The sequence below is a fragment of the Salvelinus alpinus genome, chromosome 25, assembly GCF_045679555.1.
Source record: "Salvelinus alpinus chromosome 25, SLU_Salpinus.1, whole genome shotgun sequence".
Classification (NCBI taxonomy): Eukaryota; Metazoa; Chordata; class Actinopteri; order Salmoniformes; family Salmonidae; genus Salvelinus; species Salvelinus alpinus.
The window spans coordinates 47,142,256-47,165,055 of NC_092110.1; the positions used below are offsets into that span (position 1 = coordinate 47,142,256).

General features: G+C 45.5%; 1 protein-coding gene across 1 annotated transcript; it reads right to left on the reverse strand.

Annotated features, from left to right (window-relative positions):
- Positions 1 to 95: 95 nt before the first annotated feature.
- On the reverse strand, positions 96 to 21,429 carry LOC139554051 (ubiquitin-conjugating enzyme E2 D2-like). Its single transcript, XM_071366968.1, has 7 exons — positions 20,951 to 21,429; positions 15,435 to 15,498; positions 14,278 to 14,309; positions 14,060 to 14,137; positions 5,382 to 5,487; positions 4,990 to 5,083; positions 96 to 1,494 (listed from the first exon to the last, which is right to left on the reverse strand). The coding sequence occupies exons 1-7, from the start codon at positions 20,972 to 20,974 to the stop codon at positions 1,449 to 1,451; spliced, it is 444 nt and encodes a 147-aa protein (XP_071223069.1). The 5' UTR covers positions 20,975 to 21,429; the 3' UTR covers positions 96 to 1,448.
- Between the last annotated feature and the right edge of the window lie 1,371 nt (positions 21,430 to 22,800).

Consider the following 22,800-nt stretch of genomic DNA (forward strand, 5'->3'; position numbering starts at 1 on the left):
TACCCTTTTAAATCACTACATTACAAACCCAACAGATCAAAACACAGGTATGTAGAACATTTACAGCAGCCAACAAAAAGTGATAAGAACCTAGAAAGTATTTATGATTTAACTTTATTGATGGGAAATCAACAACAAAAAAGGAGACAGAGGCACCAGTAGATAGGTGAACCGATCGCTCTGCGTCACGTCTCAGAGCTACAATACAGTGTTTAGGTAGGTGACCTAACTATAGGCTCTTAACTTCTAAAATCAAAGATAGAAAGCTTTCATTTAATAATTTCCCCTCCCCCATTTGCCCACCCCTGCAACGTGGATCCACTTCATATGAATAATATCCAACCTATTCCTATAACATGCATAAAATACATTACATTTCTTATTTTTTTTTGCTGACTGGATGTTGACATACCCGCAGCATTTGTTTGTCTGTTCACACATTTGGTTACGAGGTGGTAAATATTCTCTCAGGCCATGGGTCGCTAACAATATTAAAAAGCATAACACTGCTGCCACTGAAATAAATAAAAATGCACTACTTTAGACCGGGATCGACAGGGATATTCCCCCGGTAGACCGGGATCCACAGGGATATTCCCCCGGTAGACCGGGATCCACAGGGATATTCCCCCGGTAGACGAGGATATTCCCCCGGTAGACGAGGATATTCCCCCGGTAGACCAGGATCCACAGGGATATTCCCCTGGTAGACGAGGATATTCCCCCGGTAGACGAGGATATTCCCCTGGTAGACCAGGATCCACAGGGATATTCCCCTGGTAGACGAGGATATTCCCCCGGTAGACCAGGATCCACAGGGATATTCCCCCGGTAGACCAGGATCCACAGGGATATTCCCCCGGTAGACCAGGATCCACAGGGATATTCCCCCGGTAGACCAGGATCCACAGGGATATTCCCCCGGTAGACCAGGATCCACAGGGATATTCCCATAGAAGAACCCTGGTTAAAAGTAGTGCACAACATAGGGGAATAGAGTTCCATTTCAGACACAGCCAACGACATCACACACCAGTCGGAGTATCCTGAAGAGACACGTCTGTCCGGTTCGGTCCGGTGTCTTCCAACGTCCTCAGAACAACATGGATGGAACGCAGACTAGTGATTTAGTCTGATAACCAAGAGGCCAGTCGGCACGGCCTCTATACTGTTGTCGCATGCTCAACATGAAGAGATCAGAACCCATGAAAGACTTACATTAAAATGTTTGGTGGTTTTTTTCCCTCACTTAAATGAAACGAGTACACACGTCGACCGTCCGAGCGACAAACACCATCTTTTTAATAGCACATGAATGAAGGAGTGAAAATGGGGGCAAAATGAGTCTAATTCAAATAACAAAAATGAACAAAATAATGAAAACCAGCAATTGAAGTTGACTCCAGCTACAATGACGTTCTCCTTCCGATGATCCGCGAGACCAGTCATCACATGGCGTATTTCTGCGTCCATTCTCTTGCTATTCTGCTGTATCTGTATGAGGGGAAACAAACAAAAACAATAGATGCAGCTTCCCAAACGGCACCCTATCGACTGCACTACTTCTGACCAAAGACCTACTGGAGTACCGTCCCTACGGATCCCGGTCTGCCAGGGTACCGCCCCCACGGACCCCGGTCTGCCAGGGTACCGTCTCTACGGATCCCGGTCTGCCAGGGTACCGTCTCTACGGATCCCGGTCTGCCAGGGTACCGCCCCCACGGACCCCGGTCTGCCAGGGTACCGTCTCTACGGACCCCGGTCTGCCAGGGCACCGTCCCTACGGACCCCGGTCTGCCAGGGCACCGTCCCTACGGACCCCGGTCTGCCAGGGTACCGTCCCCACGGACCCCGGTCTGCCAGGGTACCGTCCCCACGGACCCCGGTCTGCCAGGGTACCGTCCCCACGGACCCCGGTCTGCCAGTGTACCGTCTCTACGGATCCCGGTCTGCCAGGGTACCGTCCCTACATCCCTGACCGAGTCTGTAATACCTACATGTTTCAAGCAGAACACCATAGTGCCTGCGCACAAGGCGTCAAGGTAATCTGCCTAAATGAGGCATCATTACAGAACCTGGTTCGATCCCAGGCTGTATCACAACCGGCCGCGATTGGGAATCCCATAGGGCGGTGCACAATTGGCCCAGCGTCGTCCGGGTTTGGCCGGGGTAGACCGTCACTGTAAATAAGAATTTGTTCTTAACTGACTGGCCAGGTTAAATAAAGGTTAAATATATATATTATCTTTAATGACCACCGCCTAGTAGCACGCACGTCTGTAACCATGAAGGGCTTTGAAAGGCTGGTCATGGCTCACATCAACACCATCATCCCAGGGTCCTCAGATCCTCAAAAAGGTTTTACAGCTGCACCATCGAGAGCATCTTGACTGGTTGCATCACCGCCTGGTACGGCAACTCCTCAGCCTCCAACCGCTACAGAGGGTAGAGCGTACGGCCCAGTACATCACCGGGGCCAAGCTTCCTGCCATCCAGGACCTCTACACCAGGCGGTGTCAGAGGCTCTAAAAACAGCCAAAGACTCCAGCCACCCTAATCATAGACTTCTCTCTGTTACCCCTAAGCCGTAAGACTGCTGAACAGCTCATCAAAAGAATACCCAGACTATTTTCATTGACCCCCCCTTTTTTACGCTGTTGCTACTCTGGTTATTATCTACGCATAGTCACTTTACCCCTACCTACATGTACATATTACCTCAATTACCTTGACTAACCTGTACATATCCTGGTTATTATTCATCTTATTCTTTTACTGTAGTTTGTTTTGTAAATATTTTCTCAACTCTTTAATACTGCACTGTTGGTTAAGGGCCTGTAAGTAAGCATTTCACGGTAAGGTCTCTACACCTGCTGTATTTGTCGCACGTGACAAATACAATGTGATTTGAATAGCATTATTTAAGAGAGCAGTAACATCTGGGCCTGTATCCGCATAGTGTCTCAGAGTAGCTGATCTAGGATCAGGAACCCACCTGTCCATATCATCTCATCAATTATGATCTGAAAGGCCAAACTGATCCTAGATCAGCACTTTTAGTCAGACGATTTAAGGATACAGGCCCTGATGACGATCAACACCACACTCAAAATGCATATCACAAACATCTGAACTTTTAAGGTCAATTTTCTTCTCAAATTAAAATCACTGCCTGAACAATAAGCACAGACAAACACATTCACCAATATCCATACTCAATCCCCAAAAGATTATAGTTTACAGAAAAAAAAACTTGTCCACACAACCAAAGTAAAGCCTTACAAGGACGGTGGTAGACAGTTGTTGGCTGAAGACCAGCCCTGAGCGAGGACTACATGCTGCCATAAACATAGACCACCACACAATAACCTCCTCTCCACAGACACGGGGCATTATTCCGCTGAGAGAGAGACACGGGGCATTATCCTGCTTTGAGAGAGACACGGGGCATTATCCTGCTTTGAGAGACACGGGGCAATATCCTGCTTTGAGAGAGACACGGGGCATTATCCTGCTTTGAGAGAGACACGGGGCATTATCCTGCTTTGAGAGACACGGGGCAATATCCTGCATTGAGAGACACGGGGCAATATCCTGCATTGAGAGAGACACGGGGCATTATCCTGCTTTGAGAGAGACACGGGGCATTATCCTGCTTTGAGAGAGACACGGGGCATTATCCTGCTTTGAGAGACACGGGGCATTATTCTGCTTAGAGAGACCCCGGACATTATTCTGCTTTGAGAGACACGGGGCATTATTCTGCTTTGAGAGAGACACGGGGCATTATTCTGCTTTGAGAGACACGGGGCATTATTCTGCTTTGAGAGACACGGGGCATTATTCCGCTTTGAGAGACACGGGGCATTATTCCGCTTTGAGAGACACGGGGCATTATTCCGCTTTGAGAGACACGGGGCATTATTCCGCTTTGAGAGACACGGGGCATTATTCCGCTTTGAGAGACACGGGGCATTATTCTGCTTTGAGAGACACGGGGCATTATTCTGCTTTGAGAGACACGGGGCATTATTCCGCTTTGAGAGACACGGGGCATTATCCCGCTTTGAGAGACACGGGGCATTATTCTGCTTTGAGAGACACGGGGCATTATTCTGCTTTGAGAGACACGGGGCATTATTCTGCTTTGAGAGACACGGGGCATTATTCTGCTTTGAGACACGGGGCATTATTCTGCTTTGAGAGACACGGGGCATTATTCTGCTTTGAGAGACACGGGGCATTATTCTGCTTTGAGAGACACGGGGCATTATTCTGCTTTGAGAGACACGGGGCATTATTCTGCTTTGAGAGACACGGGGCATTATTCTGCTTTGAGAGAGACACGGGGCATTATTCTGCTTTGAGAGAGACACGGGGCATTATTCTGCTTTGAGAGAGACACGGGGCATTATTCTGCTTTGAGAGAGACACGGGGCATTATTCTGCTTTGAGAGAGACACGGGGCATTATTCTGTTTTGAGAGACACGGGGCATTATCCTGCTTTGAGAGACACGGGGCATTATCCTGCTATGAGAGACACGGGGCATTATTCCGCTTTGAGAGACACGGGGCATTATTCCGCTTTGAGAGACACGGGGCATTATTCTGCTTTGAGAGACACGGGGCATTATTCTGCTTTGAGAGACACGGGGCATTATTCTGCTTTGAGAGACCCGGGGGATTATTCTGCTTTGAGAGACACAGGGAATTATTCTGCTATGAGAGACACGGGATATTATCCTGCTTTGAGAGACACGGGGCATTATTCTGCTTTGAGAGACACGGGGCATTATTCTGCTTTGAGAGACACGGGGCATTATTCTGCTTTGAGAGACACGGGGCATTATCCTGCTTTGTCTCGGCTGTAGCCCAAAGCAAACAGGAACATGTTTATCAACTTCCCAGTGATCAAAACTTGATGAAAATACATATTTTTGTTGGAGACTGTCTGTCTCCAACAGACAGCAGCAGTACAGGATACTTACTTGTCACTATCTGTTTTATAGATGCGTGCAATCTCTGGTACTAGAGGGTCGTCTGGGTTGGGGTCACATAAGAGGGAGCAAATGGACAGCAGAACTGCGGAAGAAGACAGGTACAAGAGTTACAACCCGTTTCTCTGTTGTGTAACTGGGAACAGGAGCCATGGGTTGGATCCCCTCTACAGACGACTCTCACATAGACATCTAGGCCATGTGACGTAGTAATGTCTGATTCCTTATGACACACAGAGGCACATTAACAAGGGTAGAAAACATCTCCAGAATCTCTCTTGAAATAACTTTGTAGTCCGGGACTAGGCTTAATCTGTGTCCGGTAAACTGCCCCATAATGCACCTTCAGTGGATCTGTCCGTCACAGAGTAGGCCTAACTCACCTTTAGAAATAGTTAAAGCCGGCGACCACTGTGATCTCAGAATATCCAGACAGATACTGCCGTTACTGTTAATATTGGGGTGGTAAATTCTTGTGGTAAACGCTAACTGGGAGAGAAAGAGAGAGAGAGAGAGAGAGAGAGAGAGAGAGAGAGAGACAGAGGGAGACAGAGAAAAATATTAATTCAACAAAACATTAACTAGTAAATCACCCCTCCTACCACACCACATTAACTAGTAAATCACCCCTCCTACCACACCACATTAACTAGTAAATCACCCCTCCTACCACACCACATTAACTAGTAAATCACCCCTCCTACCACACCACATTAACTAGTAAATCACCCCTCCTACCACACCACATTAACTAGTAAATCACCCCTCCTACCACACCACATTAACTAGTAAATCACCCCTCCTACCACACCACATTAACTAGTAAATCACCCCTCCTACCACACCACATTAACTAGTAAATCACCCCTCCTACCACACCACATTAACTAGTAAATCACCCCTCCTACCACACCACATTAACTAGTAAATCACCCCTCCTACCACACCACATTAACTAGTAAATCACCCCTCCTACCACACCACATTAACTAGTAAATCACCCCTCCTACCACACCACATTAACTAGTAAATCACCCCTCCTACCACACCACATTAACTAGTAAATCACCCCTCCTACCACACCACATTAACTAGTAAATCACCCCTCCTACCACACCACATTAACTAGTAAATCACCCCTCCTACCACACCACATTAACTAGTAAATCACCCCTCCTACCACACCACATTAACTAGTAAATCACCCCTCCTACCACACCACATTAACTAGTAAATCACCCCTCCTACCACACCACATTAACTAGTAAATCACCCCTCCTACCACACCACATTAACTAGTAAATCACCCCTCCTACCACACCACATTAACTAGTAAATCACCCCTCCTACCACACCACATTAACTAGTAAATCACCCCTCCTACCACACCACATTAACTAGTAAATCACCCCTCCTACCACACCACATTAACTAGTAAATCACCCCTCCTACCACACCACATTAACTAGTAAATCACCCCTCCTACCACACCACATTAACTAGTAAATCACCCCTCCTACCACACCACATTAACTAGTAAATCACCCCTCCTACCACACCACATTAACTAGTAAATCACCCCTCCTACCACACCACATTAACTAGTAAATCACCCCTCCTACCACACCACATTAACTAGTAAATCACCCCTCCTACCACACCACATTAACTAGTAAATCACCCCTCCTACCACACCACATTAACTAGTAAATCACCCCTCCTACCACACCACATTAACTAGTAAATCACCCCTCCTACCACACCACATTAACTAGTAAATCACCCCTCCTACCACACCACATTAACTAGTAAATCACCCCTCCTACCACACCACATTAACTAGTAAATCACCCCTCCTACCACACCACATTAACTAGTAAATCACCCCTCCTACCACACCACATTAACTAGTAAATCACCCCTCCTACCACACCACATTAACTAGTAAATCACCCCTCCTACCACACCACATTAACTAGTAAATCACCCCTCCTACCACACCACATTAACTAGTAAATCACCCCTCCTACCACACCACATTAACTAGTAAATCACCCCTCCTACCACACCACATTAACTAGTAAATCACCCCTCCTACCACACCACATTAACTAGTAAATCACCCCTCCTACCACACCACATTAACTAGTAAATCACCCCTCCTACCACACCACATTAACTAGTAAATCACCCCTCCTACCACACCACATTAACTAGTAAATCACCCCTCCTACCACACCACATTAACTAGTAAATCACCCCTCCTACCACACCACATTAACTAGTAAATCACCCCTCCTACCACACCACATTAACTAGTAAATCACCCCTCCTACCACACCACATTAACTAGTAAATCACCCCTCCTACCACACCACATTAACTAGTAAATCACCCCTCCTACCACACCACATTAACTAGTAAATCACCCCTCCTACCACACCACATTAACTAGTAAATCACCCCTCCTACCACACCACATTAACTAGTAAATCACCCCTCCTACCACACCACATTAACTAGTAAATCACCCCTCCTACCACACCACATTAACTAGTAAATCACCCCTCCTACCACACCACATTAACTAGTAAATCACCCCTCCTACCACACCACATTAACTAGTAAATCACCCCTCCTACCACACCACATTAACTAGTAAATCACCCCTCCTACCACACCACATTAACTAGTAAATCACCCCTCCTACCACACCACATTAACTAGTAAATCACCCCTCCTACCACACCACATTAACTAGTAAATCACCCCTCCTACCACACCACATTAACTAGTAAATCACCCCTCCTACCACACCACATTAACTAGTAAATCACCCCTCCTACCACACCACATTAACTAGTAAATCACCCCTCCTACCACACCACATTAACTAGTAAATCACCCCTCCTACCACACCACATTAACTAGTAAATCACCCCTCCTACCACACCACATTAACTAGTAAATCACCCCTCCTACCACACCACATTAACTAGTAAATCACCCCTCCTACCACACCACATTAACTAGTAAATCACCCCTCCTACCACACCACATTAACTAGTAAATCACCCCTCCTACCACACCACATTAACTAGTAAATCACCCCTCCTACCACACCACATTAACTAGTAAATCACCCCTCCTACCACACCACATTAACTAGTAAATCACCCCTCCTACCACACCACATTAACTAGTAAATCACCCCTCCTACCACACCACATTAACTAGTAAATCACCCCTCCTACCACACCACATTAACTAGTAAATCACCCCTCCTACCACACCACATTAACTAGTAAATCACCCCTCCTACCACACCACATTAACTAGTAAATCACCCCTCCTACCACACCACATTAACTAGTAAATCACCCCTCCTACCACACCACATTAACTAGTAAATCACCCCTCCTACCACACCACATTAACTAGTAAATCACCCCTCCTACCACACCACATTAACTAGTAAATCACCCCTCCTACCACACCACATTAACTAGTAAATCACCCCTCCTACCACACCACATTAACTAGTAAATCACCCCTCCTACCACACCACATTAACTAGTAAATCACCCCTCCTACCACACCACATTAACTAGTAAATCACCCCTCCTACCACACCACATTAACTAGTAAATCACCCCTCCTACCACACCACATTAACTAGTAAATCACCCCTCCTACCACACCACATTAACTAGTAAATCACCCCTCCTACCACACCACATTAACTAGTAAATCACCCCTCCTACCACACCACATTAACTAGTAAATCACCCCTCCTACCACACCACATTAACTAGTAAATCACCCCTCCTACCACACCACATTAACTAGTAAATCACCCCTCCTACCACACCACATTAACTAGTAAATCACCCCTCCTACCACACCACATTAACTAGTAAATCACCCCTCCTACCACACCACATTAACTAGTAAATCACCCCTCCTACCACACCACATTAACTAGTAAATCACCCCTCCTACCACACCACATTAACTAGTAAATCACCCCTCCTACCACACCACATTAACTAGTAAATCACCCCTCCTACCACACCACATTAACTAGTAAATCACCCCTCCTACCACACCACATTAACTAGTAAATCACCCCTCCTACCACACCACATTAACTAGTAAATCACCCCTCCTACCACACCACATTAACTAGTAAATCACCCCTCCTACCACACCACATTAACTAGTAAATCACCCCTCCTACCACACCACATTAACTAGTAAATCACCCCTCCTACCACACCACATTAACTAGTAAATCACCCCTCCTACCACACCACATTAACTAGTAAATCACCCCTCCTACCACACCACATTAACTAGTAAATCACCCCTCCTACCACACCACATTAACTAGTAAATCACCCCTCCTACCACACCACATTAACTAGTAAATCACCCCTCCTACCACACCACATTAACTAGTAAATCACCCCTCCTACCACACCACATTAACTAGTAAATCACCCCTCCTACCACACCACATTAACTAGTAAATCACCCCTCCTACCACACCACATTAACTAGTAAATCACCCCTCCTACCACACCACATTAACTAGTAAATCACCCCTCCTACCACACCACATTAACTAGTAAATCACCCCTCCTACCACACCACATTAACTAGTAAATCACCCTTCCTACCACTCCACATTAACTAGTAAATCACCCCTCCTACCACTCCACATTAACTAGTAAATCACCCCTCCTACCACACCACATTAACTAGTAAATCACCCTTCCTACCACACCACATTAACTAGTAAATCACCCCTCCTACCACACCACATTAACTAGTAAATCACCCCTCCTACCACACCACATTAACTAGTAAATCACCCTTCCTACCACTCCACATTAACTAGTAAATCACCCTTCCTACCACACCACATTAACTAGTAAATCACCCCTCCTACCACACCACATCAACTAGTAAATCACCCCTCCTACCACACCACATTAACTAGTAAATCACCCCTCCTACCACACCACATTAACTAGTAAATCACCCCTCCTACCACACCACATTAACTAGTAAATCACCCCTCCTACCACACCACATTAACTAGTAAATCACCCCTCCTACCACACCACATTAACTAGTAAATCACCCCTCCTACCACACCACATTAACTAGTAAATCACCCCTCCTACCACACCACATTAACTAGTAAATCACCCCTCCTACCACACCACATTAACTAGTAAATCACCCCTCCTACCACACCACATTAACTAGTAAATCACCCCTCCTACCACACCACATTAACTAGTAAATCACCCCTCCTACCACACCACATTAACTAGTAAATCACCCCTCCTACCACACCACATTAACTAGTAAATCACCCCTCCTACCACACCACATTAACTAGTAAATCACCCCTCCTACCACACCACATTAACTAGTAAATCACCCCTCCTACCACACCACATTAACTAGTAAATCACCCCTCCTACCACACCACATTAACTAGTAAATCACCCCTCCTACCACACCACATTAACTAGTAAATCACCCCTCCTACCACACCACATTAACTAGTAAATCACCCCTCCTACCACACCACATTAACTAGTAAATCACCCCTCCTACCACACCACATTAACTAGTAAATCACCCCTCCTACCACACCACATTAACTAGTAAATCACCCCTCCTACCACACCACATTAACTAGTAAATCACCCCTCCTACCACACCACATTAACTAGTAAATCACCCCTCCTACCACACCACATTAACTAGTAAATCACCCCTCCTACCACACCACATTAACTAGTAAATCACCCCTCCTACCACACCACATTAACTAGTAAATCACCCCTCCTACCACACCACATTAACTAGTAAATCACCCCTCCTACCACACCACATTAACTAGTAAATCACCCCTCCTACCACACCACATTAACTAGTAAATCACCCCTCCTACCACACCACATTAACTAGTAAATCACCCTTCCTACCACACCACATTAACTAGTAAATCACCCCTCCTACCACACCACATTAACTAGTAAATCACCCCTCCTACCACACCACATTAACTAGTAAATCACCCCTCCTACCACACCACATTAACTAGTAAATCACCCTTCCTACCACACCACATTAACTAGTAAATCACCCCTCCTACCACACCACATTAACTAGTAAATCACCCCTCCTACCACACCACATTAACTAGTAAATCACCCCTCCTACCACACCACATTAACTAGTAAATCACCCTTCCTACCACTCCACATTAACTAGTAAATCACCCTTCCTACCACACCACATTAACTAGTAAATCACCCCTCCTACCACACCACATCAACTAGTAAATCACCCCTCCTACCACACCACATTAACTAGTAAATCACCCCTCCTACCACACCACATTAACTAGTAAATCACCCCTCCTACCACACCACATTAACTAGTAAATCACCCCTCCTACCACACCACATTAACTAGTAAATCACCCTTCCTACCACACCACATTAACTAGTAAATCACCCTTCCTACCACACCACATTAACTAGTAAATCACCCCTCCTACCACACCACATTAACTAGTAAATCACCCCTCCTACCACACCACATTAACTAGTAAATCACCCCTCCTACCACACCACATTAACTAGTAAATCACCCCTCCTACCACACCACATTAACTAGTAAATCACCCCTCCTACCACACCACATTAACTAGTAAATCACCCCTCCTACCACACCACATTAACTAGTAAATCACCCCTCCTACCACACCACATTAACTAGTAAATCACCCCTCCTACCACACCACATTAACTAGTAAATCACCCCTCCTACCACACCACATTAACTAGTAAATCACCCCTCCTACCACACCACATTAACTAGTAAATCACCCTTCCTACCACACCACATTAACTAGTAAATCACCCCTCCTACCACACCACATTAACTAGTAAATCACCCCTCCTACCACACCACATTAACTAGTAAATCACCCCTCCTACCACACCACATTAACTAGTAAATCACCCCTCCTACCACACCACATTAACTAGTAAATCACCCCTCCTACCACACCACATTAACTAGTAAATCACCCCTCCTACCACACCACATTAACTAGTAAATCACCCCTCCTACCACACCACATTAACTAGTAAATCACCCCTCCTACCACACCACATTAACTAGTAAATCACCCCTCCTACCACACCACATTAACTAGTAAATCACCCCTCCTACCACACCACATTAACTAGTAAATCACCCTTCCTACCACACCACATTAACTAGTAAATCACCCCTCCTACCACACCACATTAACTAGTAAATCACCCCTCCTACCACACCACATTAACTAGTAAATCACCCCTCCTACCACACCACATTAACTAGTAAATCACCCCTCCTACCACACCACATTAACTAGTAAATCACCCCTCCTACCACACCACATTAACTAGTAAATCACCCCTCCTACCACACCACATTAACTAGTAAATCACCCCTCCTACCACACCACATTAACTAGTAAATCACCCCTCCTACCACACCACATTAACTAGTAAATCACCCCTCCTACCACACCACATTAACTAGTAAATCACCCCTCCTACCACACCACATTAACTAGTAAATCACCCCTCCTACCACACCACATTAACTAGTAAATCACCCCTCCTACCACACCACATTAACTAGTAAATCACCCCTCCTACCACACCACATTAACTAGTAAATCACCCCTCCTACCACACCACATTAACTAGTAAATCACCCCTCCTACCACACCACATTAACTAGTAAATCACCCCTCCTACCACACCACATTAACTAGTAAATCACCCCTCCTACCACACCACATTAACTAGTAAATCACCCCTCCTACCACACCACATTAACTAGTAAATCACCCCTCCTACCACACCACATTAACTAGTAAATCACCCCTCCTACCACACCACATTAACTAGTAAATCACCCCTCCTACCACACCACATTAACTAGTAAATCACCCCTCCTACCACACCACATTAACTAGTAAATCACCCCTCCTACCACACCACATTAACTAGTAAATCACCCCTCCTACCACACCACATTAACTAGTAAATCACCCCTCCTACCACACCACATTAACTAGTAAATCACCCCTCCTACCACACCACATTAACTAGTAAATCACCCCTCCTACCACACCACATTAACTAGTAAATCACCCCTCCTACCACACCACATTAACTAGTAAATCACCCCTCCTACCACACCACATTAACTAGTAAATCACCCCTCCTACCACACCACATTAACTAGTAAATCACCCCTCCTACCACACCACATTAACTAGTAAATCACCCCTCCTACCACACCACATTAACTAGTAAATCACCCCTCCTACCACACCACATTAACTAGTAAATCACCCCTCCTACCACACCACATTAACTAGTAAATCACCCCTCCTACCACACCACATTAACTAGTAAATCACCCCTCCTACCACACCACATTAACTAGTAAATCACCCCTCCTACCACACCACATTAACTAGTAAATCACCCCTCCTACCACACCACATTAACTAGTAAATCACCCCTCCTACCACACCACATTAACTAGTAAATCACCCCTCCTACCACACCACATTAACTAGTAAATCACCCCTCCTACCACACCACATTAACTAGTAAATCACCCCTCCTACCACACCACATTAACTAGTAAATCACCCCTCCTACCACACCACATTAACTAGTAAATCACCCCTCCTACCACACCACATTAACTAGTAAATCACCCCTCCTACCACACCACATTAACTAGTAAATCACCCCTCCTACCACACCACATTAACTAGTAAATCACCCCTCCTACCACACCACATTAACTAGTAAATCACCCCTCCTACCACACCACATTAACTACATGCCCCATCATCAGGCTGCAGTCTAGAACAATACAAATGTCCATAAGTGTAACCACTGACAGGGATTTAGGAACGCCCCCCTTTCCTAACCTATGTGAAGTGACCCCTTACCTTAGGGGGTTTGAAAGGATAGTCTGTAGGGAAATGAATAGTCAAGAAGAAGACGCCCCCCTGATATGGACTGTCATTCTGAAAGGAGAGGAAGAGAATCACGTTACAGTCCCATCTGCAATAACCACTGATCAGCATTTCCCTTCCAACTGCCTTCACTTCCAGAAAATGTAATCCATTTAATCAAAACAGCAATTCAAGATGATAGAATTACTCACAGGACCCATGATGGTGGCTTGCCAGTGAAACACTGACAGGGGGAGAGGAGGAGGGAGAGAGAGGAGGAGGGAGAGGAGGGGGGAGAGAGAGGAGGGAGAGAAGGAGGGAAAAGAGGAGGGAGAGGAGGAGGGAGAGGAGGGAGAGAGAGGAGGGAGAGAGAGGAGGGAGAGGAGGAGGGAGAGGAGGAGGGAGAGGAGGAGGGAGAGGAGGAGGGAGAGGAGGAGGGAGAGGAGGAGGGAGAGGAGGAGGGAGAGGAGGAGGGAGAGGAGGAGGGAGAGGAGGAGGGAGAGGAGGGAGAGGAGGAGGAAGAGAAGGAGGAAGAGAAGGAGGGAGAGAAGGAGGGAGAGAAGGAGGGAGAGAAGGAGGGAGAGAAGGAGGGAGAGAAGGAGGGAGAGAAGGAGGGAGAGAAGGAGGGAGAGGAGGAGGGAAAAGAGGAGGGAGAGAAGGAGGGAGAGGAGGAGGAAGAGAAGGAGGGAGAGGAGGAGGGAGAGGAGGAGGAAGAGGAGGGAGAGAGAGGAGGAGGGAGAGGAGGAGGGAAAAGAGGAGGGAGAGAAGGAGGGAGGAGGAGGAAGAGAAGGAGGGAGAGGAGGAGGGAGAGGAGGAGGGAGAGGAGGAGGGAGAGGAGGAGGGAGAGGAGGAGGGAGAGGAGGAGAGAGAGGAGGAGAGAGAGGAGGGAGAGAGAGGAGGGAGAGAGAGGAGGGAGAGAGAGGAGGGAGAGAGAGGAGGGAGAGAGAGGAGGAGGGAGAGGAGGAGGGAGAGGAGGGAGAGAGAGGAGGGGGAGAGAGGAGGAGGGAGAGGAGGAGGGAGAGGAGGAGGGAGAGGAGGAGGGAGAGGAGGAGGGAGAGAAGGAGGGAGAGGAGGAGGGAGAGGAGGAGGGAGAGAAGGAGGGAGAGGAGGAGGGAGAGGAAGAGGAGGAGGGAGAGAAGGAGGGAGAGAAGGGGGGAGAGAAGGGGGGAGAGAGAGGAGGGAGAGGAGGAGAGTTAGTGCACATTAAGGGTCATTATAATCTTTAACCAGTGTTTCTTAAGGCACATTTGATCAGGTGTATTAGCGCTCGGGCAAAAACTAAAATATTCAGCCCTTTGGTTCTCCAGCACCAAGATTAAGAGTAACTGCCTTCAACAGTTCCATAAAAATAAAGTCAAAAGACACCTACTGTCATCTCCCACTGGTCCTGCTGAGCACTGTGCTGGAGGATCACGAGCCAGATCATTCAGCTCCTGCAATGCAACAAGAGAGACGAGGAACAATTAGCTCTAAACCAGAGGCAGACATTTTGAATGATGAAAGCAACACGGTGTGCTCCAGTCTGAGAACAAAGAAGAATGAATGACAGCCTATAATCCCAGTGAAAGGCTATCAGCCCAAAGTAACCTACACCAGGGGCATCCTCAGTAGCAAAACGTTTGGCAAAGGAAAACAAATGTTTGGTATTTAAAAGTTCAGGAAGTCCCTCCCCGTTGCTGTTTGTTTTCTTCCGTTTGATGCATAGTGAACACAACCCAACTGTGTGTTCTGGTGAAAGGAAGATGCCATTTCTCCAAGAACCAGTCAGACGGACATTCAACACCACCGAAACAATGAGGTAAAGCATAACATGACCTCTACCATGACGGCAACCACTGATGGAAAGTTGTTGTACTGTTCACACTACAGAAAACGGACCCACGGGCCCTGCTCACAAGTGGTGCACTATAAAAAGGTGAAAGAGGGTGCCATTAAGGATGTTGTATAGCCCGGGTCGAGGGTTAGCAAAGCTAACCACCATATTGACTGTTGACAACAATGCGGTGGAGGCAGCAGCAGAATTAGCAAATGAGAAAACAGACTTTTCCTTAACCGTCTAAGAAAACTGAGGAGAGAGGACACCAAATGAATGAACTCTATAATCAATAGCCTGCCTGTTAAATGTGCCTGGCTTTATAAATCATCCATATATACAGTGCATTTGCAAACTATTCAGACCCGTTTACCTTTTGCCACATTTTGTTACGTTACAGACTTATTTCTAAAATGGATTAAATTGGTTTTTTTTCTGCCTCATCAATATACACACAATAGCACATAGTGACAAAGCAAAAACAGGGTTTTTGAAAAATGCGCAATTGTATAAAAAGCGATTACAGCCTCCAGTCTTCTTGGGTATGACGCTACAAGTTTGGCACACCTGTATTTGGGGAGTTCCTCCCATTCTTCTCTGCAGATCCACTCAAGTTCTATCAGGTTGGATGGGGAGCGTCGCTGCACAGCTATTTTCAGGTCTCTCCAGAGATGTTTGATCGGGTTCAAGTCCAGGCTCTGGTTGGGCCACTCAAGGACATTCAGAGACACTCCTGCATTGTCCTGGCTGTGTTCTTAGGGTCATTGTCCTGTTGGAAGGTGAACCTTCACCACAGTCTGAAGTCCTGATCAGGTTATCATCAAGGATCTCTCAGTACTTTGCTCCGTTCATCTTTCCCTCAAATCCTGCCTATTCTCCCAGTCCCTGCCTACAGGGTGTTACGGTACAGAGTTAAGGTGGAGGCTATATACAGGGTGTTACGGTACAGAGTCAATGTGGAGGCTATATACAGGGGGTACCGATACAGAGTCAATGTGGAGGCTATATACAGGGTGTTACGGTACAGAGTTAAGGTGGAGGCTATATACAGGGTGTTACGGTACAGAGTCAATGTGGAGGCTATATACAGGGTGTTACGGTACAGAGTTAAGGTGGAGGCTATATACAGGGTGTTACGGTACAGAGTCAATGTGCGGGGGAACAGGTTAGTCGAGCCAATTTGTACATGTAGGTACAGGTGACCAGGTGACCATGCATAGCCAATAAACAGCGAGTAGCAGCAGGACCTAGACTTGGAGTTCCAGTACCGCGATAGCAGAGAGAGCCGCCTGACGATTTGTCAGACTGTGCCTTCCCCAGATCTGTGCCTCGACACAATCAATTTTAGAATAAGGCTGTAAGGTAACAAAATGTGGATTTTATTTAACGACGTTCAGAGTTTGTTATAACAAAAGTATTGATGTGAATATGATAGGCTATAGGTCAGGCCCTATTGATCACGGGCATGTGACGCATACGTTTCACGTGAAGAGAGTCAGGGTTGAGGGAATGTTTTTTCCCCCTAAACAAATGAGGGATTTCAGGATGACAATTACAGCCATTTCTGACTGAAAAGTTGTGTTGCGGCTTCAGCAACACGGACAGTGCGATAACATCAAGTGTTTATGTGGTGGTCGCTGCAGCAGGGAGGAGAGAGAGAGAGACAATGGGTGCTAGTCACAAGCAGTCATTGTTAACATGGCGCAGCAAGTCTGAGCCAGACCCACAGGCCCAATCAAATCAATTGCAGTCAGACTGCCTCTAGTCATTTGTGTGTCTTAATTATTCAATCAAACCGTGTGCTTAAAGCATCAGACAACCTCGGTGCATATAGTTGATTTGATTAAAACACATAGGATGCGCCTATATACGAAAAAATACATTATAGAACATTTTGACCAATCAATTGTTCTAAAGAATGTTGGTCATTGGTCTACCAAAATGTTTTAGTTGTGGATAGGCCTGTTAATAAATAAAAAAATTACCTTTATTTAACTAGGCAAGTCAGTTAAGAACAAATTCTTATTTACAATAACGGCCTAGAACGACTGATTTTTACCTTGTCCGTTTGGGGATTCGATCCAATAATAATGTTTACATACTGTAGTCAAGGCCATCCTAGTCAACTATTGCTGTACATACACTGTTGAAAGTGGTGTAAAGCTTGCTGCCATTGGACTCTGGAGCAGTGGAAACGCATTCTCTGGAGTGATGAATCACACTTCACCACCTGGCAGTCCAAAGGACGAATCTGATTTTGGCAGAAGCCAGGAGAACGCTACCTGCCCGAATGCATAGTGTCAACTAAAGATTGGTAGAGCAGGAATAATGGTCTGGGGCTGTTTTTCATGGTTCGGGCTAGACCCTTTAGTTACAATGAAGAGACATCTTAACACTACAGCATGCAATGATATCCTAGACTACTTTGTGGGAACAGTTTGGGGAAGGCCGTTTCCTGTTTCAGCATGACACTTTGCATTTATTATGGATCCCCATTAGTTCCTGCCAAGGCAGCAGCTACACTTCCTGGGGTTTATTATGGATCCCCATTAGTTCCTGCCAAGGCAGCAGCTACACTTCCTGGGGTTTATTATGGATCCCCATTAGTTCCTGCCAAGGCAGCAGCTACACTTCCTGGGGTTTATTATGGATCCCCATTAGTTCCTGCCAAGGCAGCAGCTACACTTCCTGGGGTTTATTATGGATCCCCATTAGTTCCTGCAAGGCATATTAATAAGACACTTACATTACTCATAAAACAACAGATAAAACAGTACATTACACCACTACATATCTACAATACAACATTTTTAATACCACCATACAACAATAATACAATATATGCCTATGTCTGTACCTGTGTGTGTCTGTACCTGTGTGTGTCTGTACCTGTGTGTGTCTGTACCTGTGTGTGTCTGTACCTGTGTGTGTCTGTACCTGTGTGTGTGTCTGTACCTGTGTGTGTGTCTGTACCTGTGTGTGTGTCTGTACCTGTGTGTGTCTGTACCTGTGTGTGTCTGTACCTGTGTGTGTCTGTACCTGTGTGTGTCTGTACCTGTGTGTGTCTGTACCTGTGTGTGTCTGTACCTGTGTGTGTCTCTTCACAGTCACCGATGTTCCATAAGGTGCCTTTATACCAGTTTTTTAATATATATTTTGATGTGGAATAGAGTTCCATGTAGTCATGGCTCTATGAGTACTGTGAGCCTCCCATAGTCTGTTCTGTACATGGGGACTGTGAAGAGATCTCTGGTGGCATGTCTTGTGGGGTATGCATGGGTGTCTGAGCTGTGTGCTAGTATTTTAAACACAGACAGCTCTGTGCATTCAGCTTGTCAACACTTCTTACAAAAAACAAAAGTAGTGATGACAGCAATCTCTTTTCTACTTTGAGCCATGCGAGATTTACATGCATATCATTAATGTTAGCTCTCTGTGTACTTTTAAGGGCCAGCTGTGCTCTCCTGAGGCAATTGCAATTTTCTTAAGTCCCTCTTTGTGGCACCTGACCACACGACTGAACAGAAGTCTAGGTGCGACACAACTAGGGCCTGTAGGAGCTGCCTTGTTGATAGTGTTGTTAAGAAGGCAGAGCAGCGCTTTATTATGGACAGACTTCTCCCCATCTTAGCTACTGTTGTATCAATATGTTTTGACCATGACAGTTTACAAACCTGGGTTACTCCAAGCAGTTTAGTCACCTCAACTTGCTCAATTTCCACATGATTCATAACAAGATTTAGTTGAGGTTTAGGGTTTAGTCCTAAATACAATGCATTTAGTTTTGGGAATACTCAGGACTAACATTCCTTGTCTCCCATTCTGGAACTAACTGCAGCTCTTTGCAGCTGGGGACAATAAAATGCACACAATGCTACAGACCATTCAAGTTGAGGGAGCCTACAATTGGCATGCTGGCTCCAGAAATGTCCACCAGAGCTGTTGCCGGATAATTTCATGTAAATTTCTCTACCACCGCATCCAACGCTGTTTTAGAGAATTTGGCAGTACTTCCAAACAACCGCGGATCACGAGATTTGAGTGGCATTACCTATGTTGTATTTATGTAGCTTCATTTGAGCCCTTTTAAAATGGCGTTTATCAAATATGAACCGTTAACTACACCTGCTGATGTGTAACAAGTGAGTGTTAACCAGTGATGACTGTATTCATATGCCCCCCCCGGGGCCTCTCCATTGGATATCAATGGCCCAACTTCATCAAAATGGCTGAGGTGTTGCTGGCTAGTGGCTTATAGAGGAGCAGGTTCAGATAGAGTACAATAATTAGATACACACATTTATATTCAGTTACATTGTTAGTGATCTTCTTAGCTAACGTTTTATCCACCTAGCTAGCTACCCGGTCTCATCTTACATGTACATTTTGCTAGCTAACGTTCCGTTAGCATACGTTACCGGTAACTTTTAGCTAGGTCTGGTGAGATGGCTATCTATCGTTCAGCTAACATCTAGCTAGCTGGCAGCACAACAATGATGACTGAAATTGAATTTCACTAGCCAAGTAGCATCAATGTTGCCTCAGATTTTTTTTTTTTTTTTTTTTTTTTTAATCAGAAAGGCCTTGTATCAGAAGTTAGCGGAGTGTTTCGCTTTGAGATAGCCGATCAAACTGATACGATTTACGATGGAGTTGAGTGGCGACTAGTGGGCGAGCTGGCACTCCGACGTCCCTTAACCAACGTTAGCTAGATTGTATCTAAAACTAACTTGTTTCAGCACCCAAAGGATAGCAGCCAATTACACACGATCGTAATGTATAATTACGGGCTATTCTTTGGGTGCTGAAATCAATAGTTTGACACCCAGATAACTAGTAATAATAGTACTAGCTAGTTATCTAGGTAGCTAGATACTACCTAACGAGCTAGCCAGTCTAGTGTCAACAAACCGATGGCACAGATGAAAATAGTATTTGGATATGGGACGGGCGTTAGCTAGATTGCTAGCTAGCCAACTTTAGCCACAATTAAACGTTAACTAACCAGCTAACGACGTACATCAACAATCGAGCTAACAAAAATGTGGCTAACTTGCTACCTAGTTAGTTACCTTGTGGATCCTTTTCAGCGCCATCCTCGCTCCAAGAGAATTGCAATCAATTTTGCAATGCGAATCTTCACCGAGTTTGCCCAACTGGGCAACTGACACGGTATAACAGGGTAGCTAGCTAGCTGGACAGACAAATTCAATGTTAGCTAACGTTAAGCGTCGACCCTAATATAGCTAACGTTAGCTAGATGGCTAACGTGCGGCTGTGCGTATGCCGCGGCGTCGAAAAAACAAACAATTCCTTTACAAATAGCTAGCTATCTAATCTTCACTTTAAATAAGTCAATACGGACGACCACGTCTTTATCGTCATTAACCAAATATTACTTCGTAGCTTGTATAAATAACTGTTCTTCCGCAAAATGTTATCAACAAGATGTCCTCTCCGTCCCGATAACAAGTAGCATGACAGGGAGCTAACCGCTGGCTAGCTATGCATTCAGAATGGGCGGTCCTGTGGATCAGTCCGCCCCAACCCTTGTGCAGTAAAAACAAACAAGATTGTTGAATTTCACACAAACCTTTTTGACCATCATATATAATATCCCACTAATATGAACCTAATTTCAATCAAATGTATTTATAAAGCCCTTTTTACATCAGCAGATGTCACAACGTGCTTTACATAAACCCAGCCTAAAACCCTAAACAGCAAGCGATGCAAATGTGGTTACCTATTTATGTATTAGGTAACACATAGTTATAATAAATACACACACACACAGTCTCATGATATAATTTATATGGAAAAAAGAATACGTAGTCAAACATCTCAGCAGTAGGACAACAGGAGCCACTGTTCAATGTTGTGTTTCATAAAACAGCAGGAAACCCAAAACACACTGGAAAGGGGTCAACCCAGTGGAGGAGTGACATAGGGAGTTCTGGGCGTACTCTGCCCAGGGAAGGAATCATTCCCACTCACCCTGCCGATCCTGACAATGACTCCTCAGGAACCTCCCCAGCTCCTAGTTCATCCTCTCCACCTGCCCGTTGGACTGAGGCCAATACCCAGAAGTGAGGCTGACTGTGACCCCGAGCTTCTCTAAGAAGCCCCTCTAAACTCGTGATGTGATTTGGGGTCCACGGTTGGACACAATGTCCTCCGGAAGGCCATAATGCCGTAAGACCTGCTGGAAGAGTGCCTCAGCAACCTGGAGAGCAGTGGGGAGACCAGGAAGAGGGATTCGACATGACTTGGAAAATCTATCAATCAGAGGAGGAGGGGGGGGGGGGGACACCCTTGAGGAGGGAGGTGAGAGGGGTGGCAACGGCGCTGAAGTTCCTGATGAAGCGACGGTAGAAGTTGGCAAACCCCAGAAACCGTTGTAACCCCTTGACGGTGGTTGGGACTGGCCTTGACCTTACCGCGTCTACAGTTGAAGTCGGAAATTTACATACACTTAGGTTGGAGTCATTAAAACTAGTTTTTCAACCACTCCACAAATTTCTTGCTAATAAACTATAGTTTTGGCAAGTCGGTTAGGATATCTACTTTGTGCATGTCACAAGTAATTTTTCAAATAATTGTTTACATACAGATTATTTCACTTATAATTCACTGTATCACAATTCTAGTGGGTCAGAAGTTTACATACACTAAGTTGACTGTGCCAACACAGCTTGGAAAATTCCAGAAAATTATGTAATGGCTTTAGAAGCTTCTGATAGGCTAATTGACATCATTTGAGTCAATTGGAGGTGTACCTGTGGATGTATTTCAAAGCCTACCTTCAAACTCAGTGCCTCTTTGTTTGACATCATGGGAAAATCAAAATCTAATATCTTTATACACACACAAGTTAGGCTACTTCCTGCTCAGGCAGGCAGTACTTTTCCACTACACCCAT